The sequence below is a fragment of the Dendropsophus ebraccatus genome, chromosome 9, assembly GCF_027789765.1.
Source record: "Dendropsophus ebraccatus isolate aDenEbr1 chromosome 9, aDenEbr1.pat, whole genome shotgun sequence".
Lineage (NCBI taxonomy): Eukaryota > Metazoa > Chordata > Amphibia > Anura > Hylidae > Dendropsophus > Dendropsophus ebraccatus.
In genome coordinates, this window is record NC_091462.1 from 41,649,195 (window position 1) to 41,667,634 (window position 18,440).

The 18,440-nt window shown below is 40.2% G+C and overlaps 1 protein-coding gene across 2 annotated transcripts in view; it reads left to right on the forward strand.

The window, feature by feature from the left end:
* Positions 1-18,440, forward strand: part of COL18A1 (collagen type XVIII alpha 1 chain) — a 121,554-nt gene that overhangs the window by 95,918 nt on the left and 7,196 nt on the right. For both annotated transcript variants that reach the window (XM_069983068.1, XM_069983066.1), the window contains 23 exons: positions 53-139; positions 742-789; positions 1,840-1,998; positions 4,434-4,487; positions 5,129-5,173; positions 7,091-7,231; positions 7,816-7,869; positions 8,679-8,705; positions 10,462-10,497; positions 11,294-11,356; positions 11,511-11,546; positions 12,273-12,353; positions 12,449-12,475; positions 12,577-12,597; positions 12,682-12,744; positions 13,002-13,076; positions 13,416-13,460; positions 14,408-14,452; positions 14,853-14,924; positions 15,805-15,849; positions 16,054-16,096; positions 16,260-16,331; positions 17,756-17,793. In XM_069983068.1, coding sequence (XP_069839169.1) covers positions 53-139; positions 742-789; positions 1,840-1,998; positions 4,434-4,487; positions 5,129-5,173; positions 7,091-7,231; positions 7,816-7,869; positions 8,679-8,705; positions 10,462-10,497; positions 11,294-11,356; positions 11,511-11,546; positions 12,273-12,353; positions 12,449-12,475; positions 12,577-12,597; positions 12,682-12,744; positions 13,002-13,076; positions 13,416-13,460; positions 14,408-14,452; positions 14,853-14,924; positions 15,805-15,849; positions 16,054-16,096; positions 16,260-16,331; positions 17,756-17,793 — 1,377 coding nt within the window. The remainder of the gene's footprint in view (positions 1-52; positions 140-741; positions 790-1,839; positions 1,999-4,433; positions 4,488-5,128; positions 5,174-7,090; positions 7,232-7,815; positions 7,870-8,678; positions 8,706-10,461; positions 10,498-11,293; positions 11,357-11,510; positions 11,547-12,272; positions 12,354-12,448; positions 12,476-12,576; positions 12,598-12,681; positions 12,745-13,001; positions 13,077-13,415; positions 13,461-14,407; positions 14,453-14,852; positions 14,925-15,804; positions 15,850-16,053; positions 16,097-16,259; positions 16,332-17,755; positions 17,794-18,440) is intronic.

Genomic DNA, 18,440 nt, shown 5'->3' on the forward strand with positions numbered 1-18,440 from the left:
AACATGTATATTTAATATTTGTCTCTCTAAATACAACTTTCTTCTTTTTTAGGGTGATGTGGGAATAGGTGCTAGAGGTCCCCCAGGACCACCAGGACCTCCAGGCCCACCTGGCCTAGCTTCAAAAATGGATAAACTGGTAGGTTGTTTTTTTTTTTTTTTTTTATGGAAACATTTTAATTAAACAATTAGAAAGCAAATCAGAGCGAGGATCTTAGCTCAAAAGACCTTAAGGAACCATAAATGATCTAATGTAACTTAAGAAAAAATAAAAAAAGATGCCTTATTATTTAGGCAGCTGGAAAATATCAAAATTTTAGTGATTAAAGAAACTTACTGGCACAATGTTTTGATAATTGGAAAATTTAGAGGAAATACTTCATTTGGAAAATTTAAACCAGGTGGCAACCAAATAATTTTTCAGGCCATGCATGTCATGTACATTTTACAAGCAAAATATAAAGAATTTGCACATAAAAACAAAAAAGGCACTGAAAACCTTCTGTGTGTGTACATTGAAATACGCCGCCCTGAAATAGGTGAAAATAACAGAATATTTTACTATCGGAGATGCACTATTTTCCTGAACAGCACAAAAATTTTGTGCCAGGTGGCTTAGAGCTGTTAACAAAAAATACAGGTGATCCACTATATACATAAAAGAAATAGTCCTCCTGTCCCTGTTATCAGTGACTATAGGATGTGCTTGGTTTACTGATTTTTACCATTTTTTTTTTTCAGACTTTCATTGACATGGAAGGTTCTGGATATGGTGGGGAAACCGCCAGAGTAAGTCTACTGTTGTCACATTATTGTACTTTTGTGCATCTAGAAGAAGATTTATGTGTCCCTCCACCAAAGGTTAAACCTCCTTCCTGCAATGTCTGCATCAGGGGATTCAAACTCATGGCCCCCTATGTTGTTGCAAAACTACAATTCCCATCATCCCTGGACATCCCATCATCCCTGGACAGCCAAAGTTTTGGAAATGTAGTTTTGCAACAGCTGGAGGGCTGAGGCAGAGAGCAGAGCATTGACCCAAGCTCTGATGCAGTAGTAGTTGCCAATGCATTTAATCTGGAAATAAAAACAGATACCAGCAATTATGTTGCAATGACTCATATATTATGTTAAGGTCAAATTCTTCTCCAGTTAATAAGCCTCCCTTCCTCTCATGAGAAAAAAATTCTGATTTATAATATTTCTCTGCATTCCCGCAGTAATAAGAAAAATAATACCTTCTTCGTGTATCAGACTTCTTCCCCCTTTGATCCTATAATCTCATCAGACACTCTGAAAAATTGCTAAACATCTTGAGATGGATCAGATTACATGCTGCCAGTAGAAGACTATGGAAGGGGGAAGGGATGAGATGTTAGCTAAGAAAAAAAAACTCACAGAAAACCCTTTTATGTCACCCCAGTACATAATTTACAGTTTACACTACTCAGTACTGCTCCGTAATGTCTTTCATACTGCCCCTGAGGGTGTGTTTCAGGGATACAGGGGAGCAGCATGTCCTTTGTGTGTATGCAGTGTATAGGAGACATTGCAGCAGGTAGGCTTTACCCAGTTTAGAAACAGCTGAGAATTACAGATGGAAAAACTATTAAAAATGCCATATACAAGTTAATAGTGCTATTCCTAATGTACAAACAAGATTCATCTGGTCAGTCCTAGGATAGATCTAGGGGACCTCCATTGTGATTCAATCTCAAGAATAACAGTTCACTGTGTTATTAATTGCTCGATCTTCCTCTTGTATATTAAGCTTTATGCCAGAGTCATCACTATGATTTATTGCCAAGTCTCACTTTTGTCTTTCCATTGCTTTTGCAGGGACCACCTGGTCTGCCTGGTCCACCCGGCCCTCCCGGTGTACCTGGATTGCCAGGAGTACCAGGACAGTTTGGAATGAACACCACAGGAGTTCCTGGCCCCCCTGGCCTACCTGGTAACCCTGGACAGAATGGAGTCCCTGGTGCCCCTGGTCCTCCGGTAATATTATAAACCCTATAGATCCATATAATTGTAATATTTGCACTGTATCGTTTCGGAAGTAACTTTTTTACTCCAACTTACATTTTGATTTTTCCATCATTATAGTGACAAAACAACATTCTGTTGCCGTTAGTTAGTTTGTTAAAATTAGAGGGCACTCACCCATCTGGTGCAACGACTTCTTTTATTCATAACATTTGTGGATAAAAGTCCGTACAAACATTAGGACACGCGGGCAGACGCCATACACCTTAACAGCGCCGACATGATGGCCATTTCGCGCGCATGCGCGCTTCTACGGATGACGTCTCTCCAGCAGGTCGCAGGTAAAATACCTGGAATGACGTACTGGTAAGAGGCGTTACAAACATGATTAAAAAACCTTTTTTATAAAAACAAACATTTCTCGCTGTACTTTACAAAGAGGGACCTATATAAACATATTTAACTCTATCTTGTCATTTAAACCGCACTTTCCTTGTGCTCCTGTAGTTAGTATATAACGTGCTTCTGTTTTAAGTAGCTGTGTGTTTGTATCTTGTCCTATTTGTGGTGTGATTCTCTTTAGACCTGTGAATGTTAGGCAATTAGTATCTCCGTTATGTTTAGTGTGAACATGCTCTATTATTCTGGTAGTTGTTTTTTTATTTTTTATGGCATATACATGTTCGTAAAACCTGCGGTTAAGAGGCCGCAGAGTTTTACCGATGTAAAACATGCCACATATACATATAATAGCGTAAACTACACTCTTTGTTTTACAACATATGAATTCATTTATATTATATCTGACACCACCCAGAGTTACATGCTTTATAACTTTTGCTTGTGCGCAAAAAGCGCAGTTTCCGCATTTAAACATGCCTTTGGGTGCCGTAGATCCCAGCCACATTGTATTTTCTTTGTTGCTAAATTTACTGTGCACTAATAAATCTTTTAGGTTTTTACACCTTTTAAACGCTATTGTGGGTTTTTCAGTAACACATTTTGACAAAACGGGATCATTATTGATGAGATACCAATTTTTATTTATTACATCTCTAATAACTGAAGCCATTGGACTATATTTGAAGACTAAAGTACAATTTTGTTTACTTAATTGTTCTTTTTCTACAGTACTATTTTTATTATTGCTATTATTTTTATTTTTGTTTTTATATAGTAAGGATTTCCTGTCATTTGAGAACGCTCTTTCCTCAGCTTTTCGGAGTTCACTCAGAGGGTAACCCCTATACCACAATAGCGTTTAAAAGGTGTAAAAACCTAAAAGATTTATTAGTGCACAGTAAATTTAGCAACAAAGAAAATACAATGTGGCTGGGATCTACGGCACCCAAAGGCATGTTTAAATGCGGAAACTGCGCTTTTTGCGCACAAGCAAAAGTTATAAAGCATGTAACTCTGGGTGGTGTCAGATATAATATAAATGAATTCATATGTTGTAAAACAAAGAGTGTAGTTTACGCTATTATATGTATATGTGGCATGTTTTACATCGGTAAAACTCTGCGGCCTCTTAACCGCAGGTTTTACGAACATGTATATGCCATAAAAAATAAAAAAACAACTACCAGAATAATAGAGCATGTTCACACTAAACATAACGGAGATACTAATTGCCTAACATTCACAGGTCTAAAGAGAATCACACCACAAATAGGACAAGATACAAACACACAGCTACTTAAAACAGAAGCACGTTATATACTAACTACAGGAGCACAAGGAAAGTGCGGTTTAAATGACAAGATAGAGTTAAATATGTTTATATAGGTCCCTCTTTGTAAAGTACAGCGAGAAATGTTTGTTTTTATAAAAAAGGTTTTTTAATCATGTTTGTAACGCCTCTTACCAGTACGTCATTCCAGGTATTTTACCTGCGACCTGCTGGAGAGACGTCATCCGTAGAAGCGCGCATGCGCGCGAAATGGCCATCATGTCGGCGCTGTTAAGGTGTATGGCGTCTGCCCGCGTGTCCTAATGTTTGTACGGACTTTTATCCACAAATGTTATGAATAAAAGAAGTCGTTGCACCAGATGGGTGAGTGCCCTCAGCTTTCTTTTTCTACATGTTTGGATTATTCATCTGCTTATTATTGAGGAGCACCCCACACACGACTGAGCATAGTCCATAGTATCTGATACACGTCCATTGGAAAAGCCACCAGCTGAGAGTAGTGCCGGTGATTTCTATACATGAATACTTGGTTGTTAAAATTAGAATTATCTCCTAGATTGATACAAGCAATTGGTGATAGGGTGATGGGATAGACTGCATTATACTTGATGACGATCTTGAATATGAGCTAAAGTAACCTCAGTGTTCTAGAACACATAATGAAATGATCTGCTTTCCATTTCAATTTTCATTGATAATTAAAATCCAATAGCTGCATGTTCTCAATCTCATCTATTTATTGTGTATGATATAGGGACTCCCTGGAAAAGATGGAATCCCGGGGACTCCAGGACTTGCTGGCGAGAGGGTAAGTTTTTAATATAGGGATTTATTATCCTGATGGCTCCCTGACCTGTAAGACTAATAGTAAAACATAGGTGAGGAAATTAGGAGGGGAATTAATGCAAAGATGAAAGACAATACTCAGAAGAACAAGTGCATTAGCTAATAACTATTGTCATATTGCTGGAATTCTATGCCTGGTTGGTGATTCAGCATATTCAGTTTCCATTATACCTGCTCTGTCCTCTTCTGTAGATTGCTAGAGACCTTATTACTAAACAGAACAAATCCTCAGGGATAAGTGATGAGTGAACATTCAGTATGTTCAGCATTTGACTCCCGGTGGCTGGAGAAAGTTAGACTAGGGCTGCCAGGAAAACACACATAAAACCTATGGCCTATGGCTGTATCCATGTTTTCCAGGATTCCATTGGGCTGCATCCAACTTTTCCATCCACTGGAAGTCAAATAATGAGCGCTTGAGATCGGAGGAACCCAAACGTTTAATAAGTTCTATTAGAAAAGAGCCATTTCTTTATTAAGTCTACTGTGCATTCTTGCCAATGCATCTGTTCAATAGAAACACAGCCTAGAGTTCTGGATTGTGCTTGCATTGTCTATCATTCAGTCCTTTATTCATTCTCTGTTTCTCTTGTACCCATCCAGGGTTTAGATGGTGAAATTGGGCTTCCGGGAGCTCCTGGACCAAAAGTAAGTTGATTAATTATACTTCTGTTTTGGTATCATTTTCAGACCATAAGTTGATATTTTATTTTCTGGAAATTATTTCCAATGTCTCACAGAGCACATTGTCTCCAATCCCCTCCTATCTGAGGGAGATTCTCTCTCGTTTTTCCCTTGAGCCAGTAATCCAGGTAACAAGCGTCAGGCAGCATGTGTATTATGGTTCAGTGCTTGGCTCTACCAGCATGCTGTGAAAGCTACCATCATACTTACTAGGAACGTATGACTAAACTGACAACTGGGTGTTACCATTATCATTGTCATTAGGGTGTCTCCCTTAACGCTCTTACGCTGAGACTATGTACACACCCTATAGACCAAGGGAAAAGTAATGTCAAGTTTTAGTTTGTTATACGTTTCCAGAAAAAATAACTGAGGTCAAAGAAAGTTGCTTCAGCTCTGGTATAAGGAATATTAGTGTGTGATAAGAAAGCTGACAGATCCTCTGTATTGGTTTTTTTCGGCCCCTATATTCATCCAGGCATGGCATGGACAGATACATAGTTTGTGGTGTTGTATGAGTTGCTGTGCAATACATTGTTGGTGTCTGTCAGGGATTCAAGTGTGTATTGTGCAACAAGTACTAAATTACATTTTACAGCATGAAAAGATCATTTCCAATGTGTGATCTATCTTTGCATCAAATGTGTAATAAAAACCTATAAAAAAAGAGGAAATAGAAAAAAGCATTGTTCAAATAACTTCCAGCATAATTCGACTGGTAAATACCAAGGGTGTTCCCATCATTGCCCGGATGTTTTCAGATTGAACTCTAACAAGTTTTACCAGCTGGAAGAGCAAGTAATTTACTGATCACAACAATATATTAACAGTATAGAATAAATACATATATTATAAACATTACCAAAACTTATATAGAGTAAATTTGTTTTATCTGTAATTTTACTTTCCTCGAGTCCGAAGGCAGCACAGCTGTTATACGTGTGCTGTGTGAGGACGAAAAGGAAAGAGAAAATTTGTCTTACCTGTAATTTTACTTTCCTCGAGTCTGAAGGAAGCACACATATACCCGCTGTGTTGCCTGAGGACAAAGAGGAAAACAATATATTGATATGCATGCATGTGATCCAGCTATAACCAAATTGTAGTGGGTTATTTTTTCCTTTAATAACCACAGGCTATGAGATTTTTTAGTACCCCAGGCATGTGCCTACATTGCAATATACCCCCTAGAAATGGGACGAATGTGGTCACTAGTAGACTGCATTCAGACAACTGAACTCAATTGATCCAGCATTGGTCAGAGCACAGTGTTCTGCCTGTATGCCAGTATATATCCCTGAACATAGGCTGTTTATAGGCTGTGACCAGCCTGACCACAGATCTGATGACTTGAACTGTGTCCTTAATACACCCATGTGAAACTGGCCTAAGGAAGGCAGAGCAAAGAAGAAGCACAAATTTTTCTGTCCACTCGTAGGAAACATAAAGCTGCAACGATTAGAAATTCTATGAAACATCAGATCGTGGTTCTGCAGAATCTTCTTTAAAAAAAATAAAAAATAACATTTACATATAAGATATATTGATATTATAGTATAAGAAAACAACTGAAGAAGTACACATGTATACACAGAAGTATACATGAATATATAAACCGGGAGCCTACTCCCACTATTGGTTCACATACTTTGGAATATGTTTTGTATATCCTTGATGGTTGCATGTAAAAAAGCCCTCATAGTCAATCATACAATATAAGAGCATGCCTCTGGCTTTATATTATGGATACCTAGACAACCTACAGTTGTAGCATTATATTCCTACTATAGACGTCAGAGATGTGAATCCTACTTTAGATGTTTCTACGGTTGAAAACCTAATTTTATTTTATTTATTTTTACAATATTTGCTCTTCTATAGGGAAGTGCTGGGGAACCTGGTGTTCCAGGATCTGCTGGAGAAACTGGCTTAGCAGGACTTCCTGGACCGATTGGACCACGTGGTTTACCTGGACCCCCTGGGCCTCCTGGTCCACCTGGCCGTGGAGTAGCCGTTGGATTTGTAAGTAAAAATTTTTAAAAAATGTAGGTGAAAATTGTTTCATCACATATATAGAAGTGAAAAATTGGGGTTGCTTTTTACCGTATGGCTGGGGAGTTCCAGCGACGGGTTCCGGATCGCACCGTCCTGTTCTCCTGCCCCACTGCCGCTTTCTAGTCTAAGGCATGACGTCTCAAGGCAGCTCACGTCCGCTTATAATGTATTAGTATGACTAAAGGTCCCCATACACCCAATGCTTTCGTCAGCTGTACCTGCCGGTCATGGCTGGTTCACCAGTCGGTATAAGAACACTGGAAGGCTCAACTGTGCTAAACGTTCCTGTGTATGATGAGGACGGGTGTCCGGAAGGGAGAGATAACTGACAGATCATCCAGTAGTCAGTCATTGAACGTGTATGACCACGTTTTTATCATAACTCCAGGTTGACACATTGAGGCCACAGTTAATCATATTATATTTGGGGGATTGATGTTTTTGGAGGGATAAAATTAATGGAAGAATAAAAGCAAATAAAGTTAAAATGTATAAAACGTGTTCGTTTGCAGTCCATAAATTCTTTTAAACACATTTGCTTCTTTTTCCAGGACGACATGGAAGGTTCTGGATATGGTTTTGGTGGTCGTGGAACAGGTCAACAGGTAAAAAAAAGCAGCAGTATAATTCTTGGTGCATTTATCACTTAAACATTGGCGGTAATTATGTTTATACAATTTTTAGTATATTTCAAAACAAGGGTATAAATGTTTGTAGGTAGGTTGTCAATCTCTTTGTTAGGAAGCTGATTTGCCGGGTGTCCCGCTGCTTATTCCTCTAAATAAAAAGCAGCTATATGAGCTGAGGCAGCATACAGTAGGTCAGGGTACTAGTAAAAGGGGAGGGAGCTGCATGTGCAGAGCTAGCAAGGGAGACCGAGCCAGCAGCAGAGGTGGGTCTATGATGTTAGCTTATTTATCCACATAAGGATTTCTGTGCTGTATGGGCCAGTCTTGCTTTTTATAGCAGGCAATATACATGAGGGTAGTCCTGCATTATGTACAACCAAAAAGGAAACAGTTAAAGGGGTTGTCTTGTCCAGCGAAAATCTTTTTCTTTCGAATCAACTGGTGCCAGAAAGATATATAGATTTGTAATTTACTTCTATTAAAAAAAACCTCAAGTCTTTCCATATTTATCAGCTGCTGCATGTCCTGAAGGAAATGTTGTTTTATTTTCAGTCTGACACACTGTTCTGTGCTGACGGCGGCGGCAGCAGACCATCGCTGCCTCCTATGGGCTGCCCTAACGATTGCCCGGGCAGCCCCCTCCCCCCCTCCTTGCACCCCCCTGGCTCTTACTCGCTTCTCCTCACTTGCTTTCCACATCGCCCCATGTAATGAGGGCCTTAGTAGTATTATATGTCCCATATTCTAAGTATTTTATTGTATTAACCATTTTGTTCTTTTATCAGGTCATGCCAGGAATTCCAGGGGCAAAGGTCAGATGTCTATATTTTCTTTTTTTTAGCGTATGGGGGGTTTGAGTGGGTAATAGTTTTAAACATGTTTGACATTGATGTCATAACTGGCCATAGGGCTCTTTTTAAACATTTATTTAGCCGATAATCAGCTCATGTAAAAGTGTTAGCGATGAGTCGACAAGTGCGCACTGATCGTATCTTTTGTGCAGCCCTAGAAATCATATTTTATCAGCCGCACATCTCCCTGTGTACACAGATGTCCGGCCAATAGCAATGTAGAAATAGCAACGGGCTCAGCACTAGTAAAGCCAGTAAATAAATGCTGTGGGAGGTGCATACCATGATCGCCTAAGGTGAATATAATTAATTCAAATATTTTTATTTATTTTTATTTTTTTTTGACAGTCTGAATAATTATGACATTTCATTTATGTGCATCAGTAGTGCTCCGTACTTCACAGAGCACTACATTGGCACTATATTAAACAAAACAATCTTTGCCGCAAATTTGGATTCTTGTTGCATGTCCTTTTCTTTTGTGGCACAGATACGTGTGTACTGGGCCATTGAATAACATTGGTCCTTTGTTCTGTCCACAATTGCAGACAGAATTATGAACATGTGAATAAGGCCTTAGGATCAGTAGTGGATTACAGTAGGGGCGTTCTGGGCGGCAGCCCGGAGCCCTGAGCTCCTGGGGGGCCCATGACCACCCAAAAAGACTTATACTTTCAGTGGTGTACTGTCTCCTGGCTACACTTCCGCCATGATTTGCAATAAATCACAGTTTTTTTATGGCAATTTTGCACAAATCAGGACATCATGACATTATCTGTCCTGTACTATGAACGCCAGGCTAGTGCTTCCATAGTTACAGTGGGGTGGGGGGCCCAGGCTGGGTAAACAGCCCGGGGCCTATGGTAAAGTTAATCCGCCCCTGCTTAAGATCACTATAGATCAGGATACTGTGTAAGCTTTGCCTATGTACTGCACTGAAGCACTAATTTCAGAACCAAAAAAATAAAACACATTCCAACTTTTTTTCTCAGAATGTGCATTCAAAGTGGTCTTTAATGTAGGCATTCACCCAACATGGCCAGGACTGCGAACCACCTTGTATAAATATATTTAGAGCACATGGAACCAGAATGGTTATTGAGATGAGGCTCTATGGTTTCTAAGACAGGAGGTGATGTCACTTGCTTGGCAGGATATAATCTGTAGCAGAAGGGGTAATGGCCCAGAACAATTAATGTAATCATGTTACATAGCATCTTAGCACAAGTTCCATGTAATCATTTAAAGATGGTTTTTTGTGTTTTTTTTTCTCTGAAAAAGCCCTATTACATGGCATGTAGATCGTTCAGTCTTGAAATAGGCTGAAAATATGCATTTGCTCCTTCATAAGCCGATCCCTACACAGGATGATATCAGCCTGCTTGACCAATATTCATGTCATGTAATAGGGCTCACATGTATTCTGATGTACAAGGGGGCTAGTGTGGATCTTCAGTGTGTCACATTGCAGAACCAATGCAGAACTACCAGGGTCAATTCTTAATTTTTTTTTATTTTTCCACATGTGAACATACCCTAAAGATTTTTCTGTCTTTGAGGTTACTCCTAACCAGAACCCTGTGGAAATCTGACTGAGGATGAATTACGATGAAACACTATAAACAAATTTATCGTGTTATGTGTAGTGTAGAGCCTTCAGGGGTGATACGTGACTTAGCTCTACGTCTGTATGACAACTTTTTCTTTTTTTTTCCAGGGAGATGTAGGGAACCCCGGAATCCCAGGATTTAAGGTAAAAATTAATTACAATCAGACTGTTATAGAAAACCTTTCTTCCATTCAGTTTTCATATCAGTCAAATTTTAAGACGAGGATAATGTACCCTGAGTACTAAAACTCCAAAAAGGCCACCAAGATTAGCTGATATTTATAATGTATGTGTGTCAAAAGTGCATAGACCAGATGGGAAGGAGCCACTGTTGAGAAACCTTTCAAAAGTTAATGAATGTCAAGGAAATTCTCACTATTGACATAGTATTTAAAGGGGTACTCTAGGTGGGAGGGCTTTTTTCGCTATGGCCGGGGAGATGGTGGCCGAAGGCAACAATGTCCACTTACTTTCTCGGTTCTACCGCTGGGTCCGCGATGCTCTGCGGTGCTCGGCCACTCCCTGGTCTGTGACGTGACGTTTCCAGCTCACTCAGCCATTTAACAACACCCCCCCCCCCCAGATCCCGCCTCTGCCTCTGAATGGCTGATTGGGCTATAAACGTCACATCTTAAACCGCAACAAGGAAGCGCCCGGGCACCGCAGACCAGAACAGAGTAATTCTGGACCCCGCTCTGGAACCGGGGAGGTAAGTGGATGTCTTTGCTCTCATCCACCCCCTCCCCGGCCATAACAAAATGAGCCCTCCCACCCGTAGCACCACTTAAACTAGTATTCGCTATTCATCAATATCTGCAATATCTGTATTGTGGCCAAAATAGATTAAGATGAATAACTAATGTCTTCTACCTGGCATGGAAAATTACGTAATAAAAATAAGGCCATTGCTGTTACTTCACATCTCTCTTGTTATTCTTAGGGAGATCGTGGAATTCCAGGTTTGGATGGAAGGCCTGGATTGGATGGATTCCCTGGTCCTGAGGTGAGTACAGGACATTACATTCACACATATTCTAAATTTGTGATGTATGTATATAATGGTAAGCCATGTCAGGACTCTGTATGTATTTCCTCCCCCTAAATGTTGGTCCCATATTCTTCTTTCTCCAACTAACAAGCTTCCACTTTTACTGCAGGGTCCAAGGGGAGAAAAAGGTGATAAAGGAGAGCGGGTAAGTATGGCTGATGGGTATGACAAACCATTACCTAATAAATATTTAAGCATTGTCCATATGCTTTAGTAACCGCATGGAGTTGTGACTCTCCACACTTGATCTGAAGGCTGTGTGACAGAGAGAGAGAGTAGATTTTACAAATTATAATGCAGTAAAGAAGTTTCCCGGGCCAAATAGACTAATGAGTAATCAATCACCCACCGATCAGTCACTGATTGGTAGGGTACTGACACCCAACACTACGCAGGGTACTGTTCTGCGCTGACACTACTCAGTGAGCAGAATTTGTCTCTAGCGACTGTGTAGTGGTGGCAACCTGCAGCTGAGCTTCTATGTACTTGAATGGGGCAGTTACAGGTAATCACCACTAACAAACTACTTCCTCCTTGTTCACTGTGCAGTGTGGGCACCCAACAGCTGATCTGCACAGGTGCACAGGTTTCTACACCCCAACGCTCAATTGAGCTGTGGATAGCTCATCACTCTATTTTATTGGGAAAACTCCTTTAGGGTGCGTTCACACCTACAGGATCTGCAGCAGATCTGCAGCAGATTTGATGCTGTGTTCAGTTATTTAAATGAAATCTGCTGCAGAAAATCAGCTGCAGATCCTGTAGGTGTGAACACACCATTAATCTACTATTACTATTATGACAAATTTCCTATTTCTATGTGACAATGGTGCCTAAAAGATGTGCATATAACATGTAATTCTGTTTACAGGGAGAACCTGGACGTGATGGAATTGGTATTCCTGGACCACCTGGACCTCCTGGTCAAATAATTTACAGATCCAGCGATAGGGTAGGGTGGTTTGGTTACTACACTGTAATCCTTTATATGCAGTCCTTTATACTTGTATGTTTTTATTTGTAATCTGATGTCATTCTTCATTTCAGGATGTTGGAGGAATAGATGGTGGAGAGGTAAGAAACAAACCATCTTGCACAAGTCTAAGTCTATAATGTAGAGATTACTGAGTGAAAAATGACAACAAAGTGTTTCTCTTTCATTCATCTTTTTACAGGATAGAGACAGTAGAGGCTTGGTAAGTCGAACATCATGTAGGTTTTTTTTCTAATGTTTCATCCATTAATATGTCTTTGACTACAACATATAGTTTGCCTTTTAGGGACCCAGAGGATTCAGAGGTGAAAAAGGAGATCAGGGTTACCCAGGACTGCCTGGAAGTAAGGTGAGAGACACCAAAAACTACAGAAAAAAAAACATAATTTTCCTTAAAGAAAATGTGTTGTGACCATCAGAAGATGGTCTATTGTCTGGTGAAGTCACAGAGCATATCCAGAAAGCTGTCCCTTTAGAAGTCAGTGGATTAGAATTCAATAGGGTCCCCTATAACCCTTTTGACTGCATTGAACATCACAGGCGTTCACCCAGGTCTGTTTATTGCAAATGTAACATAATGGAGTCTTCTGTTTCTTTTTTTCCTAGGGAGAGAAGGGGGAGGCTGGAGTAATTGTGGGACCTGATGGCACCCTGCTTGGTGGAGGTTACAGAGGAGAGAAGGTAAGAACATGGCACAGGTAGCTGGGAAGATCCAAAATGTTTCTGGACTTGTGGTTAAGACAAGGGAGCAAGATAAGTCATTTAGTAACAAGACAGAAACATGTGTCTACTTACCATAGAGAGAACCTGTGCAGGTGCTATGTAGTCACTGGAAGGGGGAGGTCCAGCTCAGGTTGGCTTCATCCTTGGTTCTAAATGCTAAATACCTTTGCATCTTATATGGTCATAGAAAGAGGATGGGTGACAAGAAAGCATTGGGTGTATGGTTCTGTTGCCTTGTGAATTATTTCAGATCTTTTATTTTAATATAACTAATGTCACTGATTTTCTATATTTAAGGGAGACATTGGACCAAGAGGCCCTGTTGGACCTTTCGGACCTGCAGTAAGTGTGATGCTGTATGAAGCTGATAACCTGCACACTAGTGCTATAATACCGTGGTATCTCAGTGTTCGAACAACTGGTACTCAAACCACAATTTCCCACAGTTTTGTTCTGTACTTGAACTTTGCTTGTTATCCAAAGAAAACTATGGAAAATAACTGCCGATTGAACAACAGTTATCAGAGGTGTTTGGGTACCACTATTAAGATACGAGAATCTCTTTATTATTCCCTGCTCCTCTAAACAGGGCTTCCCGTCCAGAAGCAGAAAACTTATGCTCTGGAGGGAGCCCTGTCTGTACTGCTGCTGCTGCTAAGTTGGCTCAGTTTGCCAGCCAGTCAGGGGTTAAGTTGTGATGCTGTGCACAGAATCATCTCTTAACCTCCTAGGAGGAGCAGAACACCAAAATGGTGGGTGTTGTGCTTCTCTTTGAAGAGAATTTACTCTTCCTGGGTCCTGGCACAGACAGGAGCTAGAAAAATGAGTGAATCCTTTCAAAAGAGGAGCACAACACCCATCATGTTGGTGTTCTGCTCCTCCTAGGGTGTTAAGAGGCAAACTGAATCGGCAGCAGTAGTACAGACAGGGCTCCCTCCAGAGCAGAAGATTTCTGCTCTAGACTGGGAAACCCTGTTTGTAGCAGGGATTCCCCACTTCTGCAGTAAGGAGCAGTGTGCAATGCCCTGTTACTTACTGCTTACATCCTTTAGGCATACGGTGATGCTACTGCATCACTACTTAACTCTTTACACTCTGTGGGCCAGGTTGTCTTCACATGACCAATGGAGTGTAAAAACCAATTAAATGCATTTCCATGGTTTCCTATGGAAAAACACTGCTCGGTTCTCAAACTGCTCAGTTCCGGAACAGCCTTCCAGAAAAGATTTATTTCGAGAACGGAGGTATGACCGTGTGATATACCCTAATATATCAATATATTGTCATAGGGCCCACCAGGACAGAAAGGTGAAATTGGATTCCCAGGAAGAGCTGTAAGTTTATTCTTTTGTAAAATGTCCATGTTTCCTTAGAAACACCTTTTCTTTTTCCCATTTTATCTCTTGGACCTTTATTTTTCTATCTAACTGCATGACCTGTGTCCTTCTCTGATACCATTAAATATACATAGACCGCTCCATTGTCGTCTTACTGTTTCTGTAGCTATCTCACTTCTGGCTTTAGGCCCTATTTCCAAGCCATGTGCTTGCTGTAGGGACACCTCCATGCAGACACATGGAAATGATTTTCAGTGGCATAAGTGAACAGAGCCTTAATATTCAATCTTGGAAACATTAACATTTACTTCAATCCTTTATTTTTGAGCCGTCCTTACACCTTCATTTGACACAGAAGAATAATATATATTAATAAAATTTAACTTTTTCTACACAGGGTCGTCCTGGTATGAATGGACTTAAAGGAGAGAAAGGTGAACCCGCAGACCCTACTGGTTATGGAGTGAGGGTGAGTTTTACAATATCACTGGTTCTGTGAGGATTTCTCACCATAACTCTATAACTATATTTTTTAGATTTCATTTAAATGTATTTTTATACCCATCACACCATTGTTTGTTTACTTCTGTAATACTTCTACAATACGCTGGAAGCCGCCTCTTGGCATCTGATGGTGCCGAATAGGAGTACAAAGGTGGCAGAACTGGAGACATTCATTAGGCCCCTGGCTGCCATCAAAGCTAATTGGCATCTCATGCTCTTGTCACAGGGGCCCACATGGATTGCCCCCTCCCTACTGACCACTAGTGATGAGCGAACATGTTCGTAAATGTTCATACAAGCTAATTGTTTGTGTTTGCCGATCACGAACAATTTGATCGATGATCAGAATGGTTATAACGATCATTTTTGTACTTATTTAAACTTGCGAACGTATGCAACTGCGTAATTTACGCTTTGCATCTGATAATCTTTACGCATGTGCGTAGTTCTAGACCGAAAAGTACACAATCTGTACGCAACGACGTAATTTACACTTTGTGTCTGCTAATCTGTACGTATGTGTGTAGACCGAAACATACGCTTCTACTCTACGTTGGTTATTTGTTCGTGAATGTTCGGCCAACACGAACCGATCACGATCATTTTTTTTTTTCTTAATGTTCATGTTCTGGATCCAAACTGAATATCGGAATGTTCGCTCATCCCTACTGACCACAACGTTAAACTCCACCTGGCCCAAAAAAGAACACTATAAAAAGGTGGTGGCCTAGTCTATGTGCTGACTATGGTAAAAAGGAATATTAGCAATCTCTCAGGTCTTAATTCATTTATATGTTCATGTCTAAGGAGGATTATTATATGACAGTGTTTTCTACTATTTATAGGGACCACCAGGACCTCCTGGCCCACCTGGTCCTCCAGGGAACCCAGTAAGTAACATTAACTTATATATTCATGAAGAGCAAGTTAGACTCAAGCTCCAGTAAATTCCTATTTTATAAAATTCTATAAAATTATTTCCCCTTTAATACCTTTCTATGGTGCCAAACCACAACACAATTTTTAACAATTGTCTTTTCATAAACTATACTTTTTAGGCCATTGTTTCTTATATACTATCTGCTGTCTTTCAGGTATACGGTGAACATGGATCTGTTGGGCCACAAGGGTATCCAGGTAAAGTAACCTGAGGGCTGTAACGTAGTTCTTTCTAGATAAATGAGCTTTTGTCAGACAATATGGGGGAGGCATTGAAATAGAAGGATGTGGTGTGAGCTGTAAAAGAATCTGTTGCCGTTTGGCGGCTTCTCATATTGCCAATGTGATTATATCATTTTAGGTCAGAAAGGAGAGAGAGGATTTCCAGGACCAAAAGGTGATCAGGGAGACGTTGGCCCTCCTGGCCCACCAGGTAAGAAGCAATGTGATCATGTGAAATTATTTAAAAATAGTGGTCAGAATAAAAGCCTTAAAAAAATTTAGCAGGAGCTACGTGTTATCACCAGGCACAGAGGCTTTACTGGTTACCATTTTATTATTGTATTATACTCTCCCTAGTGGTAGATGTAGTAAACTTAAATTATAGCATTTAAATAAATTAAACATAGCAGGCTGTAAATAAAGGGGCTAAATGTTTTCCTTTCAAATCATCTGGTGCCAGAAAGTTCTATAGATTTGTACTTTATTTCTATTTAAAAATCTCAAGCCTTCCAGTACTTATCAGCTGCTGTATGTCCCGCAGGAAGTGGTGTATTCTTTCCAGGCTGAAAAAGTGCTCTCTGCTGCCACCTCTCTGTGTCAGGAACCATCCAGAGCAGGAGAGCTTTTCTATGGGGATTTGCTACTGGTTTGGACAGTTCCTGTCATGGACAGAGGTGGCAGCAGAGAGCACCGTGTCAGACTGAAAAGAAAACTCCACTTCCTGCAGGACATACAGCATCTGACAAGTACTGGTACACTTGACGTTTTTAAAATTGAAGTAATTTACACATCTATATAACTTTCTGACACCAGTTGATTTAAAAGGAAAAAAAAATAGCTTGAGTTCCCCTTTAACCCCCTTACACAAAAGCCGGAAAGGTTGTATGGAATAGGCTCAAGAAATAGGAATGTTCCTTACAAGGCAGATGCCAGCTGTTTATTGCTTATTACACCTGTCACCCACCTAGAGTGGCTGGTATCAGAAATAACATCGGTCCTGGCTTTTTTACCATCTAACTGTGGTCAGTAGCAGTAGCATCTCTACAGGCTAAGAACAGGGTGGTGGCACCCTCTGCTCTCTGATTTAGTCATATGATGGCTTGTCAATGGCTACACAGCTATATATAGACTGCTGCTGTTGCAAAACTACAATTCCCATCATGCCTGGACAGCCAAAGCCAAGAAAAAAATGTTACAAGGGTTAAAAACATGTTTTTTTTTTTAAAAGTAATACTGTATTAGTACTGACCTGCAGGATAATAATACAAGGATTAAATACAAATGAATATATTATATGGTAAAATTGATAATATCCTGAAAAGGTACAACTTGTCAAAAAATATGTCTTTATACGGCCTCTATAACTGGTACTCATCCATGAGGTCAGATACCTTATAAATTACCATCATGATTAATTGTAAATAAATTCATTTCTATATGATTCCATCACTCCCAATGTCTATGTGTATTGGCAGAAGCTCCAGGGCTTCAAGTGTCCTACCGGGAATAGTATTTTTACTTCTACCGGTTATAGTATTTTTATGATGACTGAATGGGATATTGAGCCAACATAAACAACTATAAAATCATGGAAGATTATAAAACGTGTATTAAACTGATTTTTCTCTAATTTAGGAAATTTCCCATATGATCTAAGGGACCTCACAAGTCGGGTAAGTGTTTTTATTGGGAGGAGTATAATAATCAGATGTAATTTTATTTTATTTTAAAGGAGAATTCCCGTGATTTATAAAAGCTGGCATCCAGCAGGGGCAGGGGGGGAACTAATTTAAAGTCCTAACTTACCTCTCCCCACGATGAGCAGCGGGACTGGCTGAGGGACCCCCCGGGGGGTAAGCCTGTCTCTGTTGATGGACTGGCCACTCAGCCTATCAGTAACTGTCCACCAGTCCAGCCACTGACTGGCCAGTCCATCAGCTGGGTTGTAACATATCAGCTCCAAAGATCCCAGAGCTTGGCGGGGGCCTCGAGGCTGATCCTGCCGCTCACCGTGGGCACAGGAAGAGGCAAGCTAATACGTTTTATCAATTTCCCCCCTGTCGGCTGCCAGCTTTTATAATTTGCCAGACTTCTCCTTCAAGAATGACCAATAGCTGTAAGGCAGAAGGATGACCGCTGCAAAGTTATATCAATAGGAAGAAGGAGATAATAGATCCCAGGAGAATAAGGGATCAGAATGTTGACATTCACCATGGTCCGTTCTTTCCCCTAACATTACATATCTGGGGAGCCTCAAAACATTTATATCCCATCTGATTCCCATCATATTGGTAGCTTTGTCCAACATTTTTCTCATATA